This window comes from Fonsecaea nubica (genome assembly GCF_001646965.1).
Source record: "Fonsecaea nubica strain CBS 269.64 chromosome Unknown Scaff4, whole genome shotgun sequence".
Lineage (NCBI taxonomy): Eukaryota > Fungi > Ascomycota > Eurotiomycetes > Chaetothyriales > Herpotrichiellaceae > Fonsecaea > Fonsecaea nubica.
The window spans coordinates 259580-278231 of NW_019173677.1; the positions used below are offsets into that span (position 1 = coordinate 259580).

Sequence of the window (18652 nt, forward strand, 5' to 3'; positions counted from 1 at the left end):
GTTGATGGTTCCAACGGGTCGAAGCGGGTGGAAGTTTGGTTCAGGGGCAGATGGTGGATTCTGTAGACAAGGCTCCATCATTCTCGGCGAGGACCTCGATCTCTCTCCCTTATACATGGTACTGTCTCCCCCCTCAAACATGGCCGCAACTCAGACAGATACTTCGCGTTCCTCACATGGGCATAGAATAATACCTCGTGAAAGATCAGCATCAGCATCGACATGGATATGAACCTCAGCATGCAGACCAGGGCTGTGCCTTCCTCAAACGACACCGGCATTCATGACGTCGGGGACATTACAAACTCGTCCCGGCTGGGTGTATATCAGCACCTCCCGAATGAAATCCTGCTGCAGATCATCTTGAACTTGATCCCTCGCGGCGGCCTCTGTATATCGAATCACCCGGACCACAACTCGGATTTCGCCACGATTGCATCCCTTTTGCGCGTCAACCGAGCGATTCACGATGAGATGCTGCGTCGCATATTCAGCCTCCCGTTACATGTTCGCATTCTAAGCGGTGGCCACTGTCGCTGCCTCTTCGGGACGCCGCCTTTCCCCAAGACGCGCTTGGGAAGGGTCACTGTCCTCCCACTGAGAAGATTCTCCGAGGTCGTGGTGACGTTTGTGCCTCAGGTACTCACGGCGCCGTGCGGGAACCGGATCCAGACGCCATGGCCTGTCGATTCGCTCACGGGCGAGAGAGGCGCGCGGAAGTTCCGACTCGACATACGGTGCATCGCGCGCCAGTCTGACGGCGTCGCAGAAGCGATGGTCAGACACCCAGACGTCCGATCTGGAGCCTCTTCTCGCTTCAGGTTCAGGTTCGATGGGTCCAAGGGGGTCGACGAGGCGAACAGATTGAGGGAAATACCTCTGTGGGAGATCGAGCCGCTCCAGATGACGCTGGACAAGTGGCGTCGGGTTGCTACTCCGGTGGGTACAGTCCCGCTACATCAGATAGACATGCCCGAGAGTCTTGTGACTGGAGTCGTTGCGGTCTTCAAGCTGCACGAAGGTCGTCTCACGAGTGTACGTCCTCTAGACGAGTGCTCGAATGCCGTCGCTCGCTGCTGGAAGGGTTTCTGGCTCGGCTTCAGATTTGAGCTCCCTCTACACATTGACGAGAGACCGTGGCGCTCGCGCTTATTCAACCGTCGCTTCATCATTACCACGAGAAGCAGGACCGGGGCGAGTGGGGATGAGCCACAGCTTGAAGCGGAAGCCTTTGTACAAGGAACGCTGTCATTCTGATTTGAGGCCACCGACGTCAACAATGGGGAGGATCAAGCACTGATGGACTGTCTTGGAGGGAAGTTTGTTTTAGGTCAGGCCGCAAAGGGAGTATCCCTCCGAAACTCCCACTGACCAGCACCCGATGTTCCAGGGATGCGTCGATAGCCCAAGACTCCTTGGATGAATGCAAGGACCAGGGTCACGTTGACGACGGCCTGTCTTTGATGGTAGTCGAAAGGCTCAATGGTCAACGAGTCGCGAAACAGGCCGAGGCCAAAGTTCGACTCGTTCAGCTTGATGCGCAAGTATGGGATCTGGGGGTGTCGTTTAGTCGAGCTCTTGACCATGAAAAAGTGAAATATGATATGGGTTTTGGGAGGGAAAAACCTTGCACGCTCACCTTGCGGACGTCTTGGGGATCTGTCTTGATCCACCGCTGCAAATACTCTGCTAATAGCCGCAGACTGGGTTCGTGCGTGCCGTTGACTGTTAGCTTACTCTGCCCTCCGGAGGACACCAGCATCACGTAGGGAGTCGTGGTGCGGAAGAGGATCTCCGGTCGAGGCAGCGTCTCCAGCGCGGGTAAGACATCGGTGCTCATTTCCAGTGGAGCTGGATATGGCACAACGCGGTTCGCCGTCGTGCTGATGCTAGTGCTTTTTGTTGTATCTGCAACCGATTCCAGTTCTGCCCAGTCTTCGTCATCTTCCCGATTTTCTGGGTGCTGGTTCTCTGCTTCCGGCTTGTCGGATGGAGTAGAGGAGTTGGAATTTGGAGGGTCAAACATGGACTCAAAGTCTTCTGCGAAAGCCGGGCCAGCGGTCTGAAGCATGGTCTGCAGCCTGGCGGTTTTGGGCAACGAGATGGTGAACGATGTTGATTTCGGCCCTAACCAGGATGTCCGGACTCTGGATTCATCGGCAGCAACCTGAACCGGTCATACATCAATGGTCAGACCACATCTTCCAACCATCATCCCCTGTCTGTTTTAGAGGTCGCACTGGGGTAAGAACATACTTGTACAGAAAACTTGACAGCATTGACCGTTTTGAGTTTTTCGAGAAAGACTTCGGTCCAGGATGCAAACCGCGCGTCTTCTAGTCTCTTGCCTAGGGCATCGCACCACGTCTCCACCAGTTTGGCGACGGTGGGGACGAACGTCGTTTTGTCGGGGCACACAGGCTCCAGCTCCACCCACAGCATGTACCACTCTGCCGTGCACGCGACATGGTAGCCTATGATGTCTTTGAGGGAGGCGATGGATCTCTGCACGGCGCTGTCCTCGTTGTCGAAGAGGTCGCGGATGTCTTTTCGGATTTGCAGGGGTCTGGGACGGATGCGTCAGTTTGGTGATTCAGACACTCTTCCTGCACGACGTGGATGAGTATATGGATGTCCTTGTGAACTTACAATTGAGCCATAGTCTGCAGTTGGGAGAGGGAAGATGCTATTCGAGAGAACCTGTTTGCTGTATTGACATCGACACAGTAGACATCCTGCCCACTTTTTATGCGGAGGCCGATCAGATAGAAAATGCCTTGGTTCAATCTAGAGAGCAGGGAAGGGAAAAAGGGGGTGAGGGACAAATTCAGCCTTGCGCCCGTTTTACCGAATGCGGACGCCGGTGGATTTTCTGGATTCTTGGCTCTGGAACTCGTCGTCTCCACCTCTTTACCGAATCCTCCTTGATGTGTCCTTGTAGTTCTTGCTGTGAAAGACCAGTATCTGTTCTTATATCAATTGACTGCATAGAGCTTGTAATCTCTCTAAACAGACCACCCTCTCCGGGGCAGAACTATCATATTCTCACCACCACGTCCCCGTCCTTTGTACCACCGCAAATTTGGACCCCACGAAAGGCCCAAACTCACAAGCTCTGTATCCGCCGTGCCGCCTCGCCGCCTCGACTAGCTCTCTCCCCAAACTCGCCGAGGCTCGCTCGCTTCTGGGCGACCTTGGCTAGCGCAGCACGGCTCCGAGTGGTTGGGTGCAAGAAAGCTCAAACGGTCGGAGTCCACCCTACGCCACAGGGGGGGATGACCACGTTCACTATCACAGCATACGAGGTACGAGGGTACACTCTCTCCAATCTCTGACCGGTTCGTCAAGAAACAAGCCACCAAGAATGTTGGTCCCGCACGTACATGTAGTACCAGAGAGTATAAAGGGGCGATGGCGCCCTCTTGCTCTGGGTAGAATGAAAAGGTTCTCAATCTAGAGAAATACCATTGCCTTACAACGATAATGCCTCTCAAAGAACCTGCTGACAAGCTGCCGCTGGCGGTCCGCAAGAATGGTAACGAACGACACAAATCCCGAGGCCCTAAGCTACACAGCTCCTAACTGACCATTTTGTGCAGTGCGGGACGAGTGGGAGAGTAAGAAGCCCGAGATCGAGGCTCGGATCTCAAAGACTCTCGGGGAGGCATGGACGGTGACCACGAACCCCAACCTGCTGTACGTGTACACGGACGACGAGTCGTACAAGTCCCGCATCGGCAATATCATCATGTGGTAAGTTCTAGCTCTCTGCGGTCTTTGCCAGCTTGTACTCCATTCCAACACCGAAGAAGTGACATCTCTTGGACCATGATCGGGAGTTCGTCAATAAAAAAAAAAAAACACCAGACTAAAGTGAGCCTCGTGCTTCGCAAATAGGTACATGGAACCGTTCTGCTCGAACCTCGAATCCTTCGTGGCCACGTACGGCGACGACGGGAAATCCGAGCTCAACACACTCTGCCCCAAGCACCAGGTGGAACTGGCGCCGCAGGAGGACGACACAAAGTTCACGTACGGCGGCCTGCAGATCAAGGACGGCGTGCTGCGGCTGCTGTTCGCCGAAGGATACCTGGCTGCCAACGTCAGCGACGTGAGCCGGGACTTTAACGACGCCCTGAAAAAGGCCGCCGCAGCAGGTGGTGGCGCCGGTAGTAGCGGTAGCAGCAGCTCCGCGTTCAACATCAACGCGCGACAGTCGGTGCGCGAGTCGTACGACCCGAAGGTCGGTGCTCTCCAACAAGCCATCGGCGTGCTCGTCGGCGTGCCGGACATCCGCCTCAACGCCAACTTCGAGGCCAACGCGGCCGTCCTCGCCGCCGCGGGCGCCCAGGTCCGCGCCGACTGGGACCAGATCCTCGGCCGCGTCAGCCTCGACTACTTCGACGGACTCAAGTACCAGCTCGAGCGCGCCGGGTTCAAGGACGACGACATGCTCCAGGAGGGGTTCCAGGAGGCCGTCACGAAGGGCGAGATCCTGCTGCGCGTGGTCGACAAGCTGCAAAAGGGCACCTACCACGAGGTTCTGGTCGAGGACGGCGTGCTCGTCATCCAAGTGAGTTGAGAGATCTCCCTTTCCCTGCTTCTCTCCCATCACCCTTCCCACCCGTCCTTTTTTTTTTCTCTCCGGCCCATGGGCGAGTTATTAGCTCAAGATGACAACCCTGTAACTAATCAAACGTGTCAAAAATGCAGACCACGCCAGGATACCTCTGGAGCAACGTGTCCGATGTTGGCAGCGAGATTTTGGACATTTTGTGAACCCCCTTCCCACCTGTTTGAGAGGAATGGAAAAGTTTCCACGTGTGCCATCCATGGACATGGACATGGATTTGGGTCTTATCTATCCTCTTCGTACCTCCTCCGGTACATCATCTAAACAATATTAAACATGGTTTGATGGGAAGAATAGAGAGGATCCCACGTGAACCCTACTTCATGTAGTCCAGTCTGTTCGTATTAGTGAAAAGAAGACGACAGCCAAAAGATTCGAGGATTATTGCTGCGGTGCTTTTCATGTCATGCCACAGCATGCAATTGGCGTAGGTCATGCACGGGATAACAGATCAATATTGTACATAGACGTCTCGTGGAAATCGCCCTGGAGGATCCACATATCTCTACATGTCATTGTATATGGCTGAGCCAGTGATAAATCGTGGAAGACGATCCGATATCCGATATGGCCGTCGCTAATCATTATATCGTCTCTTCAAAATAAAGAAGAGGTTCAGTACCCAACATCACAATCTTGCTTCCGGCAAACCCATTTGCATCACGCGGTGAACAGAAACACGGCTTAAACCACAGATATCGTCCCATTCTCCACGCCCTCGAGGTACTCTTTCAGTCCGACGCCCCAGCGGCTGTGGCCAATGGTCGGGAGGTCCATATCCGCAGGGCAGGACGGGATGGGTTGCCATTTCGAGCGGTCATTTGCGTCACTGTCTGATGTCTGATTTGCGTTCTCCGTCTCTTTTTCACCTTCACTGCTGTCATTGTCAGGCAGGTCCAGCTTGGGTTCTTCGTGGTTTCCACCCTCTCCCGATCCGCCGTGCCGCTTGTCCTTGGTCAAGACGGATCTTTTGGCGTTCCTCGATTTTTCTGCGTCATCATGGTCATCGTCGAGAGGAACCTTGTCCACCTTGATAAACACAGGAATCACAGCTCCAGTGCCCAGACTGAACTGCCGGTGGTTCAACACCCTCAACAGAGCACCAATCGCACCAGAGTGACTGGTGATGCTGAGCCTCTCTTTGCCACCAATCAGCTCGTGCTGGTCCATGAGACTGTCCATGAAGGCCCTTAGGCGCTCTGTCAATGCCGTGTCTGGTTCCCGTCGGTCCGGATCCCAGAATTCATCTGTTTCTGTCAAATACTGGTCCAGGTCGACGTTGAAGGCCGGGAACCGTTGGCGGATGCGTGAAACATCGCTCCGTCTGTCGCACGTGTGGATGCCGGTACCTTCCCTCAACTTCTCCATCACGATGGCCTCCAACTTGGCTTCACCTGGTAGTATGCCGTCAAATGTGATGTCGGCGGTCTCCATCGCCCTATCGAGGGGACTCGCCAGCCACAGTTCCGGCAAGCTCATCTTCTGCTCCGCGAGTTGTCTTCTCCAGAACGAATTGACCTCCCTCGCTTGTCTCTGTCCTTCCTTGGACAGATGAGCGTCGCTCCAGGTCATTATCCCGTCCGTGTCGCCATCCAGTGCTGAATAGTGGCAGTCCCACGCCTCGCCACCATAGTAGCGCTCGGCGATGTTGTGGTAGCCGTTTCCATGCCGGCCGAGGAACAGAAGTAGATACCTCGCCGAGGACCCGTGGCGTTTTCTGCTTCTCCTGTCGTCATCTCCGTCGTCGTCGTCGTCGTCCTGCGCAGCGCGGTTCAATGAAGAAATATGATGCTCGAATCTCTGCCACACCGTCATGTCCCGTCCGTTGTCAGGGAGCGACTCGTCCGAGTTGTACTCCCGGTCGATGAGGCCAAAGTTTGTGGCCATGAAGTCGAAATCTGCTGCGACCGTCGAGGGATCGTCTTGGAGGAAGTACCCTTCCAGTGTTGTGTATTTGTAGGCATATCTTATCTGCGCCGAAGGCCGCGTGGGTTCCTTCTCTTGTCCAGTTTCCCCCTTTCCATCATCACCACCGGCGCCGCCTCCGTTGTCGTTGTGAATGTCGAGCACGCCCTGGCCGGAGGACGAGAGGAGGGAGACGCCCATGTCGCTCATTTCAAGCAGGCCGCACACGGCGAGGGAGACGGTGAGGAACAGGAGGATTTGTCTGGAACGGGTTACCGCGTTAGCCTTGTCCGCCACGCAACCTGATAATGTGTTGTTGCTTCTTTCCTGGGATTGAAGGAGGCCTGCAGAGACGCAGAGACGTATCCACAACTGACTTACATGGCGGTGGTGGTGCGGCAGAGTCGAGTGGGCCCTCTCCACCGGCGATGCACTTTGCGGTGTGGTGAGTAGTATATCATCCTGGTCGGGGTGTCACAGACATGTCATGTTGGCGGACCCTTCTTGCAAAAGGTCTGAGTACGAACGGTAGTTTGAAATATGAAATACACAAAACAATTCAAAGGAAGGCGGAGCGGAGCGGCAATGGGCATCAGATCCAGGCTGCGGTGGAGGCGAGGATTAGCCGATCAATATTTGGTGGGGGATTGACTGCACATGACAAAATCTCATCTGACTTGTACAGGGCGTCAATAAACCCGGCATAGAAGCAGTCTGACTCCGGATGCAGATTTGACAGGCAAGGCTTCAATTAATCGAGAGAGTTGACGCCTTGAAGGGATAGAAGCGCCAACCTGAGTCTCGAGATCTTACAGGGAACCAAATAGAGGTGGTACATTGTTATTGTCCAGGGCCCTCATCGTCTCACATCACTTGGGCGTCTGTTCGCCTAGTCACCAAACCGAGCTTACTCCTACAAGCAGTCGACCTAGCAGCCTACCTATTCCGCAGGTAACCATTTCGAGTACCCTGTACGGTAGGTAAACACCTAGGACCCCGAGCAGCCGCAGCCGAGCCAGCAAGTGACCCCTTGACTTCAATTAGACTCGTCAAGAGCATCTGTCATTTTGTCTGTAACATCCAGCCTCCCCCTCATCGTCCACATCTGACACCGAGACTTCAGAGGCATCAAAGAACTCACAACACTTTTATCTCCCATACAATGGCTGAACGGCACCATATCACCTTGATCAACGTCTCACATTACTGCTAATGAGGTGATAAAGGCAGCGACAAGGGGCCGAATCTTATTCTGGGCCCTGGATTGAATGATCGCCGCTCCATCGTGAAGCGGACGAGCGATACCACTGGCAGTTGGCAGCCCTTCGGTGGCAGTAGCGGTGATTGTCGGCGACTGGGGAGCAGGCAGAATGGAGACATCTGGGTAGGTGGCGGGTGGATTGGTCTCATTGACCAGGAGGGAGTACATGACTTCCAGTGCCGAGAGCTGTTGACCTAGCCCGGTTATACCATCCCATCCCTCAATGTACCACTTACTGCCACATGTATTGTTCTCTCCACCTCCCGTGCATGATGCTGCTGCACCTTGGGCGGAGGCTCGAAGCACCTCACCAATTCGACCTGCCGAGAAAGGCGCTAACTTCGACGTCGCGGCCATCCACCGAATGAGATAGGCCTTCATTGACAGCTGGTCGACATTGCAGGACATGGAGAGCTCACATTGCGCCTCGAACAGGATGTTGGATGCATTGCGAAAGGGACTGATGAAAGTATTGGTTGAGTCGAGAAGACCAGCGGTCCGTTCGATCCAAGGCGAAGATCCGTTGGTGTAGTTCTGCAGCACTGCCGCGCCATACAAGAAGACGCCAACATTGTAAGTCCATTGATGGTGGTCAATGCCGGTACAGTTGATAGTTTCATCAGTCCCGTCAAAGACATTGTAGATATTGTCCACCAAGCCGATTGCCGATGCCCAATCCCAGATCGTGTCCGCCCAAAGTACATATGTTTGGTTGCCTGTAAACCTGGCCAGCCTTGCCGAGAGCTGAAAGAATGCGCCGTTAGAGACACTGTTCTTGTAGTAGTAGCCTGCGTTCTGAGGATTGAACTGCCATTTCAAGCCTCCGTTGCATCTTGAAGAATTCCAGCGCGTAACATAATCTTCCCAAGCATTGCTGACAATCTGCACCCAGGACGGATAGGGAGCAGGCAATTGAGGGAAGGAATATTCGGCCGCGGACATGGCCACAAAGACCCAGAAGGCTTGGTCATCGTTTCCGGTGTCGAAGGCTTCGGCAGGAACGTTGAAGTCATATTTGGGACCAAGTTGAGCAATGAGTCCTTCTTGCGTGAGATTGACGTAGCTGTCGTCGCCGGTGTAATGCCAGTATTCCATCAACCCACCCCATGCGCCGCCACTCTCCCACCAGTAGTAGGGCGGAAAGGGCCATTTGCCTGGAGTTCCCCCAGGTTGATTGCCGTTATACAGGTCAATTACGCCTCGAGCGGTCAGAGCGGCCGCCTCCAGAATGGATTCTATTCATTGTCAGCAGAGAGAAGTGGAATGGATGAGACTTGGATCAGACTCACGTGTATCATCAACATCAAGGACGATACTAGCAACATCCCGTGCCAGGAAAGAAAGGAGACTGATGGCGACAAGGATCAAGAATTGAAGCATTCTGCACGATGTGCAGGGTGTGCACTGAGAGATGAGATGAACTGCTCGAAGTTGATAGCGCCGACAAGAAGACAATTCAATGAGAGACACGAAAGACAACAGGTACAGACGCCTGATCGCTTAGTCTGCTGAAGGAGTGACACGAAAAGATCTCGAAAGAATCCAAATCAAAGTGATTCAACCTGCTCGGGCGGCGATAGAAATTGCCTGCGCTTCCATTTGTGATTTGAAAACAATCAAGTTCACATTGGATGACACCGCCTTATCGCCCAGTTGTCTCTTGATCTCATCTTTGCGTCTGCATGTCTTTTCTCTCCAAAATCCATTATTGACTTCAGATATAGGGCAGACATCGTCAAAGGTATTGAACATTGCCACACAACTCAGGACTTTTCTTTGGAGTCGATACTATTGCGCAATACAACACCCGCCGCGTTTGACTATTGGTAGGGATTTTTGCTGCAGGGTTCACACATTGACACACATCATACGGTGTGTGCCGGAGAGATCGTCCTGCACGTTGCCGCTGCACAGCATCTTTCCGCCTCCACGATTCGAGTTCAGTTGTCGCAATCGAGATCAATCTCGCAGATTCACCGAGCCAAAGCAGCTCTTCCTTATCTACATCTCCATCTTGCCAAAAGGTTCATTTTATTGCGATACCGTCGTTGCAGGCGTGGTGTTTGGGAGTCGGACGTCAAGAATAACATGTGGGTGATTCAGTGTCATCAGCTGTCAGGACATACATGATCAAATTGTGCATATGCAGGGAGGAGGAACTCAACCTCGTCCCACACAGTGAACCAAACAAAATGCTGCACTGGGCAGAGCGGGGATCTTAGCAGGTTCAGGACTGCGTCTGGACCCCGTTTGTGGCTTCTTTGTAGCATCTAGAAGCGAGCCTCCTCCGCAGGCGTTACAATAGCTGACCGCAGCAAAACATTTTGGCTCTTTCCATGGAGATATGGGTTCATTCGACCTGCTCCAACGTAACCCGAGATAGAAATCACTCCACGCTTCGGAAGTTTTCCGCCTATCCCAGGCAAGTTTACACAAAGCTCGGCTTTATTCAGCAAACCTTAACAGCGTCCAACTAGGTCTCACTTGAACAGGGACAAATGCCGATTTGGGAAAACGCACAAACCACTGCAGATGGGTTTTCCCATCTAGTGATATAAAGCCGTTGGTCTTGGATCGCTGAAGATGTTCAACTCAAACTTTACGCTCTTTGCCATTTGAGTTGGTTGCAGAAAGAAGATGGTTGATCTTCAGCTCTCTCCTGAGCAATTGGCACTCAGAAATGCTGTCAAGGGTTGGGCAAAGGCGAACCTCACTACAGCACGCTCGGTATATGAGGGTAAAGGTGCCTCGCCGGGGCAATGGCAGGAACGCTTCCGCTCGACGCAGCCGATATATGCCGAAGCAGTCAAGGCTGGACTCATCAAGGCTCAAATTCCGAAAGAGCTTGGTGGTGGAGGAGGTCCATTGATAGAGGCAGCTTTGGTTGTCGAGGAGTTTTATGCCGTCGAAACTAGCGCCTCTATAAACATCCTTGGGACTGGCCTTGGCTTGACCCCGTTGATCATGGCGGGGAGCCCAAGTCAACATGAAAAGTTCTTCAAACCATTTTTGGACGGCACCGGTACTCCAATGGCCAGTCTGGTCTTTTCTGAACCTGAGGGTAGCGCCAATTTCGCTGAGGCTGGAGCACCCGGCTTTCAGACCACCGCACGTGTTGAAGGGGAACAATATGTAATCAGTGGTGAAAAGGTGAGTGCCCTGAATTCAGAGGAGAGCCTTGCTGATGGGGACAAAGATCTGGGCAACAAACTGTTCCGGGTGGGATGATCGAGGCGCCGACGTTCAGTGCGTCGTATGCCGTGTTATTGGATCTGCCCCAGCCGAGGACGTCCGTGGCCAGACGGCCATCATTATTGTGACCAAACAAGACATTGCGGCCAATGACCCAAGTGCCTATCAGGTTCTCAACCATCCTCAAACGATTGGGCACACCGCTGTTAATGGGCCGCACATGCGGTTCAAGGACTTGCGGGTGCCAAAATCAAACTTGCTCGCACCTCCTGGCAAGGGTGCTGATGTGGTGGAAATGACCTTTACCGCGTCGGCAGTTCTCGTGGGTGCCATGGGCGTGGGCATCATGCGGCAGACCTTTGATCGAGCTTTAGCCTGGGCCAAAGCTGAGAAGCGAGGGTCAACGGAGACGATGATCCAAAAGCAGAGCGTGGCAGACTTGTTGATCAAGATCAAAACTCGATGTGAAGCCACACGAGCTCTGGTCTGGAAGGCGGCGCATTGCTTCGGTCGGACGCGACACGGAGCCGAGCTGTGCTACGAAGCCAAGATTTTTGGTTCGGAGAGCGCAGTAGAGTCAGTCATGGATGCGATCAGTCTGGTTGGTATTTCTGCGTATTCGACTGAGCAGCCATTCGGGCACTTGCTGAACGATGCATTGGCTCTGCCGATTTTCGACGGTGGTAATGTCGGCGTTCGGAGGAGACAGATTGAAAAGATCTTTGCCAGCGAGGGGTACGATGCATGGGAGACAACATTCGGATCGGAGCAGTGAGTTGGCACTATACATGGAAACCGAATCATGGACGAGGTAGGTAGAGGGAATCACCGACGGGAGTCAGTGTGTTAGTGAATGAGTGCGGAATGAGGCGCAAGCCCCTGAATGCCTGGATTAGCGTCGGCGAGCAGCCCATGCACTCTGGCACTCCACGTAGCTTTTTCAAATGACACGTCAAGGTCCCATGAATGACATAATCACTTGGCATTCGAGTGTGACGAGCCTGACGAGCAACCGAGGAACCTCACACGCCTCGTCACCTCGCCTCGCTCGCAAGCGTCAAGGGCTGACCAGTTCCACCAACGCTGTAGCTGCCCTAGGCTTGTTTCAAATTATTCCTGAGTCCGAGGGACAAGCTCTATCACAATCGCTCGAGTCCGAGGGATAAGGTCAATCGCAATCACAGTGACAACCACCCTCTGCGACACACACCTCCTTATGCAGATATCGCATCGTCCACTTACCGCCTTTCTCCGAAGTGATTACCACCCCAGGTAGCTGCATCAAGAACCATGCCGAAGGCCCAGAAAGGGGCTCTTCTCCAGTGTGATCCGCCCCAGATGGCAATGGTGCGAAAGATCGACCGAGAGTCCGGCCACGCCTACATCCTGGAGGAAATCGACGATAGGACCTGCTTGGTCAAAGAGAACAAGGTGGAGGAAATCAAAGCCAAGGTGAAGGAGCTGATGGATGCGGCCATGGGAATGGATGAAGACGACAACGACGACAAGGACAGCGACCTCGATTGAATACAACTCACCAAGGTCCCTTGCTCATCGCAAAGCATCTCGCTTCAACCTTGTCTCCATGAATGCCACCTCATAGGGGACGAGGAAGTTGGTCTTGCCAACTATGAAAGAGCGGGAGACAGGTCACACTATTGCTTAGACCAGGGCGGTCGGAGGATGGCACATGATGTACATAGGATGATCTCTCGGATTTAGGATTCCTAAAGTTGCAACAGCAGCATAATCCTTACGCTCGCGTGCCCGAGGGCAGTCAAATATGAACAAGAATGAACGGCTTACCGCGCAGCCGCGTACTCTAGGGGGTATCAACTAAGCAAGGATGTTGTGGATGGTCTGCCAACGGTGGGGACATTTGTCTATTCCTCCCGACCAAAGAGAGCGCGAGCACGGGGATTACCAACCCGAAGCACGAGTTTGTTTGAGACTGATCGTCCTCTTTGGTGATATTCTTTTCTCTTTTCAAGGATCGAGTATTCGTAGTAACGCCAATCTTTTTGAGAAGATGATATTTGTGGATTTGGGGGAACAAAACCAACAAGTCAAACCTCCACCGGGAGTGGGGACTAAGTTTGAGTGAGGCAGACACTGCAGAGCATGATGCCACGCGGATGTAGGCGACTCAGCATGCAGAGAGTCAGGAAATGACGAAAATGGGAAGGCGATCGGGAGGAGACGTAGACGAGTGGGTGCGGAGCCCATCTGAAAGGCAGGTCTCAGCGATATGCAGGCTGAATAAGAAGTTAGCAGGGAGCAGCCGATCGAGGTTTGTACCTTTTGGGCAGGGGACAGGAGTGCCCTAATGCAGCGTATGCGGCATGACGAAGGAATGCGGATAGAGTCGCTCTGGGATGGATGGTGGTGGTGGTGGCGGCACGCTCAGCTCTGAAGGGGGTTGCTCTATATCGCTACCGAGGAGTCTATGGTCGCCTGGAGAGATGGAACAAACTAGATGGGGTTAGAGAACACGCGTGGGAGGGGGAGATGGAGGTCCTGGTAGTGGGCTTGATGCAAGTGTTGTTGGTGCAGGGATGGCTTAGATACAGGGGGGGGGGAGGGGGAAAGGCTTGCCGGCGGCGGGGCTATCGGGGGGATGAAATGGTGTGCATGGACCTTTTGAAGGTATGATGAAAGCTATAAGAGAGCGTGTCGGTTACAAGAGGAACTACCCAGGACAAGTAACAGGGTCTGTAGTAGCGTGCCTCCGTACCTGGGAGGCGACCTAGGTACGGACTATATCTAGCGAGGTACATCTGTGGGAAGGTGGAGGAAGGGTGCAAGGGGATCTACCATGTGCAGCGGCGTTTGGACCAAAATGTAAGCTTGATGGAGAGCAGGATTTGAACAGTACTACCATAGATATTCCCACGAGAAGTGTTCTACGAGTCGAGGCCTCGGTCATAGTTGGAAGTGAAAGAGAAAGAGGAAGTGAGAAATGAGGTGAAAGTGAAGAAAGAGTAAAATATGGATTGAGACTGACTGGGTTGCAACTTCCATCTGCCACCTGCCACTTGCTTTTCCTCGATGCAAACTGCACCTGCACCTGCACCTGCCGCCTGCGTCCCCAACCTATTATGCACCAATCATCAACCCGGCGTCTGTCTCTTTCTCCTTCCCTCTTTCACCATCTCCCTTACTTATTCTTACTCTAATCATTTGTGTGCCTGATGCACTTCCTGAATGCTGCCTGCTGCCTCAAAAAAGCACTTCTTCTCCTTCTCTTGCTGGCTCATGCATGAATTGAATTGAATGAAACCTTGGCTTTTCTGCGCTTCCGCTTTCTTCTCTCGATCCTCCATCCCTGGTCTTTCCGTCTTTCTCCATTCCGTCTCCATTCTCCCGCTGGGCTCTGTCACTGGCACCCCTGTCTCTTGCTTCACCCTTGCTCCCCTGCTCCTCGCATTCAACTCATCTCATTGAATTCATTCATTCAGCCATACATCCATGGGTTCACACTCTCAACTTTCAGTGCTCTCATACCCCACTTGACCTGTCTCAACTCGTCCTCCAGTCCTTGTACACCCTTTGGACTCCTTCGCTTATGTCGCTCGTCCAAACTCGCCCCTACTACATCAATCACTGACTTGTCTGTTCGTCCAGACCTTCCCACGGCTGGACTACTCGTAGGACCCGGTCTCAACTTCCTCCCCGCCTCAAGCCGCTGGGCCGCTCTAACCTCCTCCGTCATGGCGATGATCCCCCGCAGGTCTTACTCGACGCCTCCTTGTTATTATCCCCATTCGACTCACCACCTCATCGGCCCCCAACAACGGTTTTCCTGTTGGAATATTTGAGGTGCCTGCAATTGGACTGGCGATCGACAAACCCTGGTCGTCACCCTAACTTAGTCCCCGCTTTAGCCAGCAATCACTGTTATCCCACCCTCCACCATTCCAGCATCCATATCGACCAGAAAAATCTTCGGATATACACGCTGTTCCTATTCCATGTCGCAAACAAAAGGAAACCTTTTGACCGTCTATATTCCTCCATAATATTGCAGCCGGTTCCTGTGCGGATACGATTGTTCTCTCTCACAACTCCTGTAACAACTGAATGCCTCTCCTTCACACCATTAGATAACTAAAACATTCCTCCCATCTACCCCCACAAGCCACATCATCGAACATCCCACCAAGGTCCTAGTTCATCCTCGAATTCTTATAACCTTCAAGCTCTCCCACGCTCCGGCGTCGCCAGAAGAAGAAAAGAGGGAAAAGCGGTCTATCAGCCGGATCACACAATTTTGGTTCCTTCCGACGCCCTTCCTCGATTCGCCCTACCTTACGAGGTACTTGTGGACTATCGGCCCAACAGCCCCTCGTTGTTTCGAGAGATCTGAACTTTCTCTCCTCCACAGTTGCGAAGGTCATTGTTGCGTACAATTTTCTTCCACCTTCGAACTTATTCGCCCTCTGTGAGACCATTCTGCGAACTCCCAATACGCCTACACCGCCATCCAGCATAACCGCGGTCCGAGCCAATTCTGACGCCTGCAATTGGCTTCCAGCTTTGGACTTTTATACAGCTAGGACCGAAGCTCGCACCTCAACAAGAGCGCGTCTCTCAAAAGGTGGAGGACGCTGTGTCCTCTGTCGCGCCGTTGTGATACTGTTTCGTCGCATAATGAAACATCTCTCACGATCATCATGTTATTCGAACCCGGCTCTGTCCCTCCAGGACCGCCTATCGAGACCAAGAAAGCCTTGATTTTGCTTGATTTTCAAAAAGATTTTGTTGAACCCAACGGCAAACTTCCCGTCGGCAATATTGAACCCTTCTTATCCGACTTACTGTGCCTGGTAGACGAATTCCGTGCCAAGGGCGAGGTGATATGGGCAGGGACCGAGTACAGACAATCCCGTTCAACCATTTCTTCGGTAACTGGAACTCACTCTATAGTCCTCAAACAACATCTCCAACGGCAGGACTTGAACGAAGAGACCAGTGAGTACTACAACGACCCGGGTCACACGCGCTCACCTCGCGAAGATCCCCTGTCACCCTCTCTGAACCCAGACGTCACTCATGACCGGGAAGCGTTTCTTGCTCCCGTCTTGACCACCACTAAGCATAGATGCTGCATGCCCGGCTCACCGGGCGCCGACTATTCTGAAAGCATAAAAACAGCCATGGACTCACAAAGAGACCTAATCATGCTGAAATCTCACTACTCAGCTTTTGAAGGCACGTCCCTACTCATGTATCTCCGATCCAACCTCATCACCGAAGTCTACATCTGCGGTTCTCTTTCAAACGTCGGGGTCTACGCCACCGTCCTTGACGCCGTTTGTCATGGTGTTCAGGTTACACTTGTTGAGGACTGTCTCGGATACCTTGATGAAGCCTGTCATATAGAAGCCATGCGTCAGATGGCAGACACGATGGGTGCAAATGGAATCGACTGTCAGGAGCTGCGTGACGACATTGCCGGCCTGCTTGGTGATGTTATCTACGAAGAGGACTATCCTACCAGATTCCAGGTCAGCCTGCCACCACCGGCTCGCACGACGAGATCCCACACCTCGAGAAGCCAGATTCACGACTGGATTTCGAGTCTCGAAGGCGAAGAAGCCCCCAACACCCCCGCCAAGCCCGAAAGAACAACGCCGAAAGAGACGGAACAGACCGGGGCGGGCCGGTGTGACTCCAACACACCCAGTGAGTCATCTCGTAGATCTATGAGACATATATCAGTTGAGCGCAGTCCTCCCCGGAAAAGATCAACCAGTGATCTAGATCCCTTGGACGAAGAGCGTGTCCTAAAATTATCCCAAAAGCCTTCTTCTCGTCGTACCTCGACTCATGCTGAGCAACTGAAACCCAAGCAGGCACAGCAATTAACGCGAAAGCGACGACCTTCACACGAGTCCTCGGTCAGATCTTCTACCCCTACGACATCAATACTGCATCGGACCCTCTCGACCGGAGAGCCATCTACTCACAAGGAAATGTCAGAAGCTGACCCCACTGAGGTCGAAAATCCGGGCCTTGAGGCGAGCCAGGGAATCGGCCCACCAGCTCCCAAAAAGAAGAAGAAGATAACGCCAAAGCTCCTTGGTCCTGGAGACGTCCTAGGACAGGGCGACTGCAACCTTTTTGTAGGCCTCCTCGACCAAGTAGAGGCGGAAGAGGCCTTTTATTCTTGCAGAAGCGATATTAAATGGCAGAAGATGTTCCACCGGTCCGGCGAAGTGCCTCGCCTGGTCGCTGTCCAGGGGACCATGTCTAAGAATGACATGGAGGTCCCAATCTACAGGCACCCAGCGGACGAATCTCCAGAATTATTGCCTTTCGATCCGGTGGTAAACCTGCTGCGCAAGGCTGCAGAAAAGGTTGTCGGCCACTCGCTGAACCATGTGTTGATTCAGTGGTATCGGCACGGCGAGGACAACATCTCCGAGCATTCCGACAAGACGCTCGACATTGTCCGGGGATCTAAGATTGTGAATGTAAGCCTGGGAGCTCAGCGAACGATGATGCTAAGGGCAAAGAAGTCAGCCCTCACACCAAGCGATTTGAGGGAAGAACCAGATGCTGCCCGGCCTTCTCAACGAATCCCTCTTCCCCACAACTCTCTTTTTATCCTCGGGCAGGAGACCAACAGGCAGTGGCTACATTCCATTCGAGCCGACAAACGACCTGTTTCGGAAAAGACTCCTGCCGAACTCGCCTTCGACGGAGAGAGGATCAGCTTCACATTCAGACAGATTGGAACGTTCATCAATTTGGCTGATAATACAATCTGGGGACAGGGAGCAACAAGCAAATACCGGAAAGATGCAAAGCCCTTATTGGCAGGAGCGGAGGCGGAGAGAGAGGGCGAACTCATGATTCGAGCTTTTGGGCAGGAGAATCACCGCAGCGTAGACTGGGACTGGGATGAGTGGTACGGGAAGGGCTTCGATGTGGTCAACTTTGAGACCAAAACGGCAGATGAGACCAATGCAACCCATGACGATCGTGGGAATGAGACAAAGGGCGAGAAGAGAAAAATCGCCGACGATGGCGAAAGTCCCATGAGGGCTGGTTCCGCACCGTTTTGAGCTTCCCCATGAGCCTTCTTGCCTGTCCAATGGCTTCAAAGCAGCCTCACACCCAGAATAGGAGAGGCTATAAATTGAAGCGCGGGACGCGCGTGGAACATGGACAGAGGACAATGGTCAGCTTCTGAAAAGTGTCCCCCCTGTCTCACTTGGTCAGCGCAAGCGGGAGGACTCCATCACCGGGGTTCCTATTGACCAGGCTTTGGCTGAGATAAACCATCCAACGCCCATGTCTTTGAACTGCATTGGAGTATTTCTCCTGAAGTGGGAAAATCTAAGCAAAGTGATGGGCTGAGGGCTCGTTCTAAACACTTTGGCGGGAAGTTGACAGTATCACAGCCTGGCTAAACCCAGTTCAGCCATTGATCACCAATGTTGAAGGGCAAAGCATGGATGACTGCTAATCCGCATTACAAGAGGTCACCCATCTTGGAAGTTGTACTTGTATCCAGAAGTCACGGGCCATTGACACGGAGATTGAAGGATATTCAGTCACTATGGAACGGCCTCCAACAAATTGGGAGGGTTGAGGGATCTGGCACGACTCTATTACAGGATACCCAAATGGTGGCATGAAATAAGCCACCAGGA

General features: G+C 53.0%; 6 protein-coding genes across 6 annotated transcripts; 4 read left to right on the forward strand and 2 right to left on the reverse strand.

Annotated features, from left to right (window-relative positions):
* Window positions 1–222: 222 nt before the first annotated feature.
* Window positions 223–1257, forward strand: AYO20_01026 (hypothetical protein; the record flags this gene model as incomplete). Its single annotated transcript, XM_022639333.1, has 1 exon — window positions 223–1257. One exon carries the CDS (start codon window positions 223–225, stop codon window positions 1255–1257), a length of 1035 nt encoding a protein of 344 aa, XP_022504641.1.
* Window positions 1258–1331: 74 nt separating this feature from the next.
* AYO20_01027 (hypothetical protein) lies at window positions 1332–2660 on the reverse strand (the record flags this gene model as incomplete). Its single annotated transcript, XM_022639334.1, has 4 exons — window positions 1332–1553; window positions 1640–2167; window positions 2257–2566; window positions 2650–2660. 4 exons carry the CDS (start codon window positions 2658–2660, stop codon window positions 1332–1334), a joined length of 1071 nt encoding a protein of 356 aa, XP_022504642.1.
* An 823-nt stretch (window positions 2661–3483) lies between these two features.
* AYO20_01028 (hypothetical protein) lies at window positions 3484–4582 on the forward strand (the record flags this gene model as incomplete). The annotated part of the gene is made up of 3 exons (XM_022639335.1): window positions 3484–3535; window positions 3600–3753; window positions 3898–4582. The coding sequence occupies 3 exons, from the start codon at window positions 3484–3486 to the stop codon at window positions 4580–4582; spliced, it is 891 nt and encodes a 296-aa protein (XP_022504643.1).
* Window positions 4583–5317: 735 nt separating this feature from the next.
* AYO20_01029 (hypothetical protein) lies at window positions 5318–9179 on the reverse strand (the record flags this gene model as incomplete). Its single annotated transcript, XM_022639336.1, has 4 exons — window positions 5318–6840; window positions 6920–6971; window positions 7746–9034; window positions 9089–9179. The coding sequence occupies 4 exons, from the start codon at window positions 9177–9179 to the stop codon at window positions 5318–5320; spliced, it is 2955 nt and encodes a 984-aa protein (XP_022504644.1).
* A 1257-nt stretch (window positions 9180–10436) lies between these two features.
* Window positions 10437–12518, forward strand: AYO20_01030 (hypothetical protein; the record flags this gene model as incomplete). Its single annotated transcript, XM_022639337.1, has 3 exons — window positions 10437–10949; window positions 10996–11762; window positions 12278–12518. 3 exons carry the CDS (start codon window positions 10437–10439, stop codon window positions 12516–12518), a joined length of 1521 nt encoding a protein of 506 aa, XP_022504645.1.
* Window positions 12519–15664: 3146 nt separating this feature from the next.
* On the forward strand, window positions 15665–18061 carry AYO20_01031 (hypothetical protein; the record flags this gene model as incomplete). Its single annotated transcript, XM_022639338.1, has 1 exon — window positions 15665–18061. One exon carries the CDS (start codon window positions 15665–15667, stop codon window positions 18059–18061), a length of 2397 nt encoding a protein of 798 aa, XP_022504646.1.
* Window positions 18062–18652: the final 591 nt, after the last annotated feature.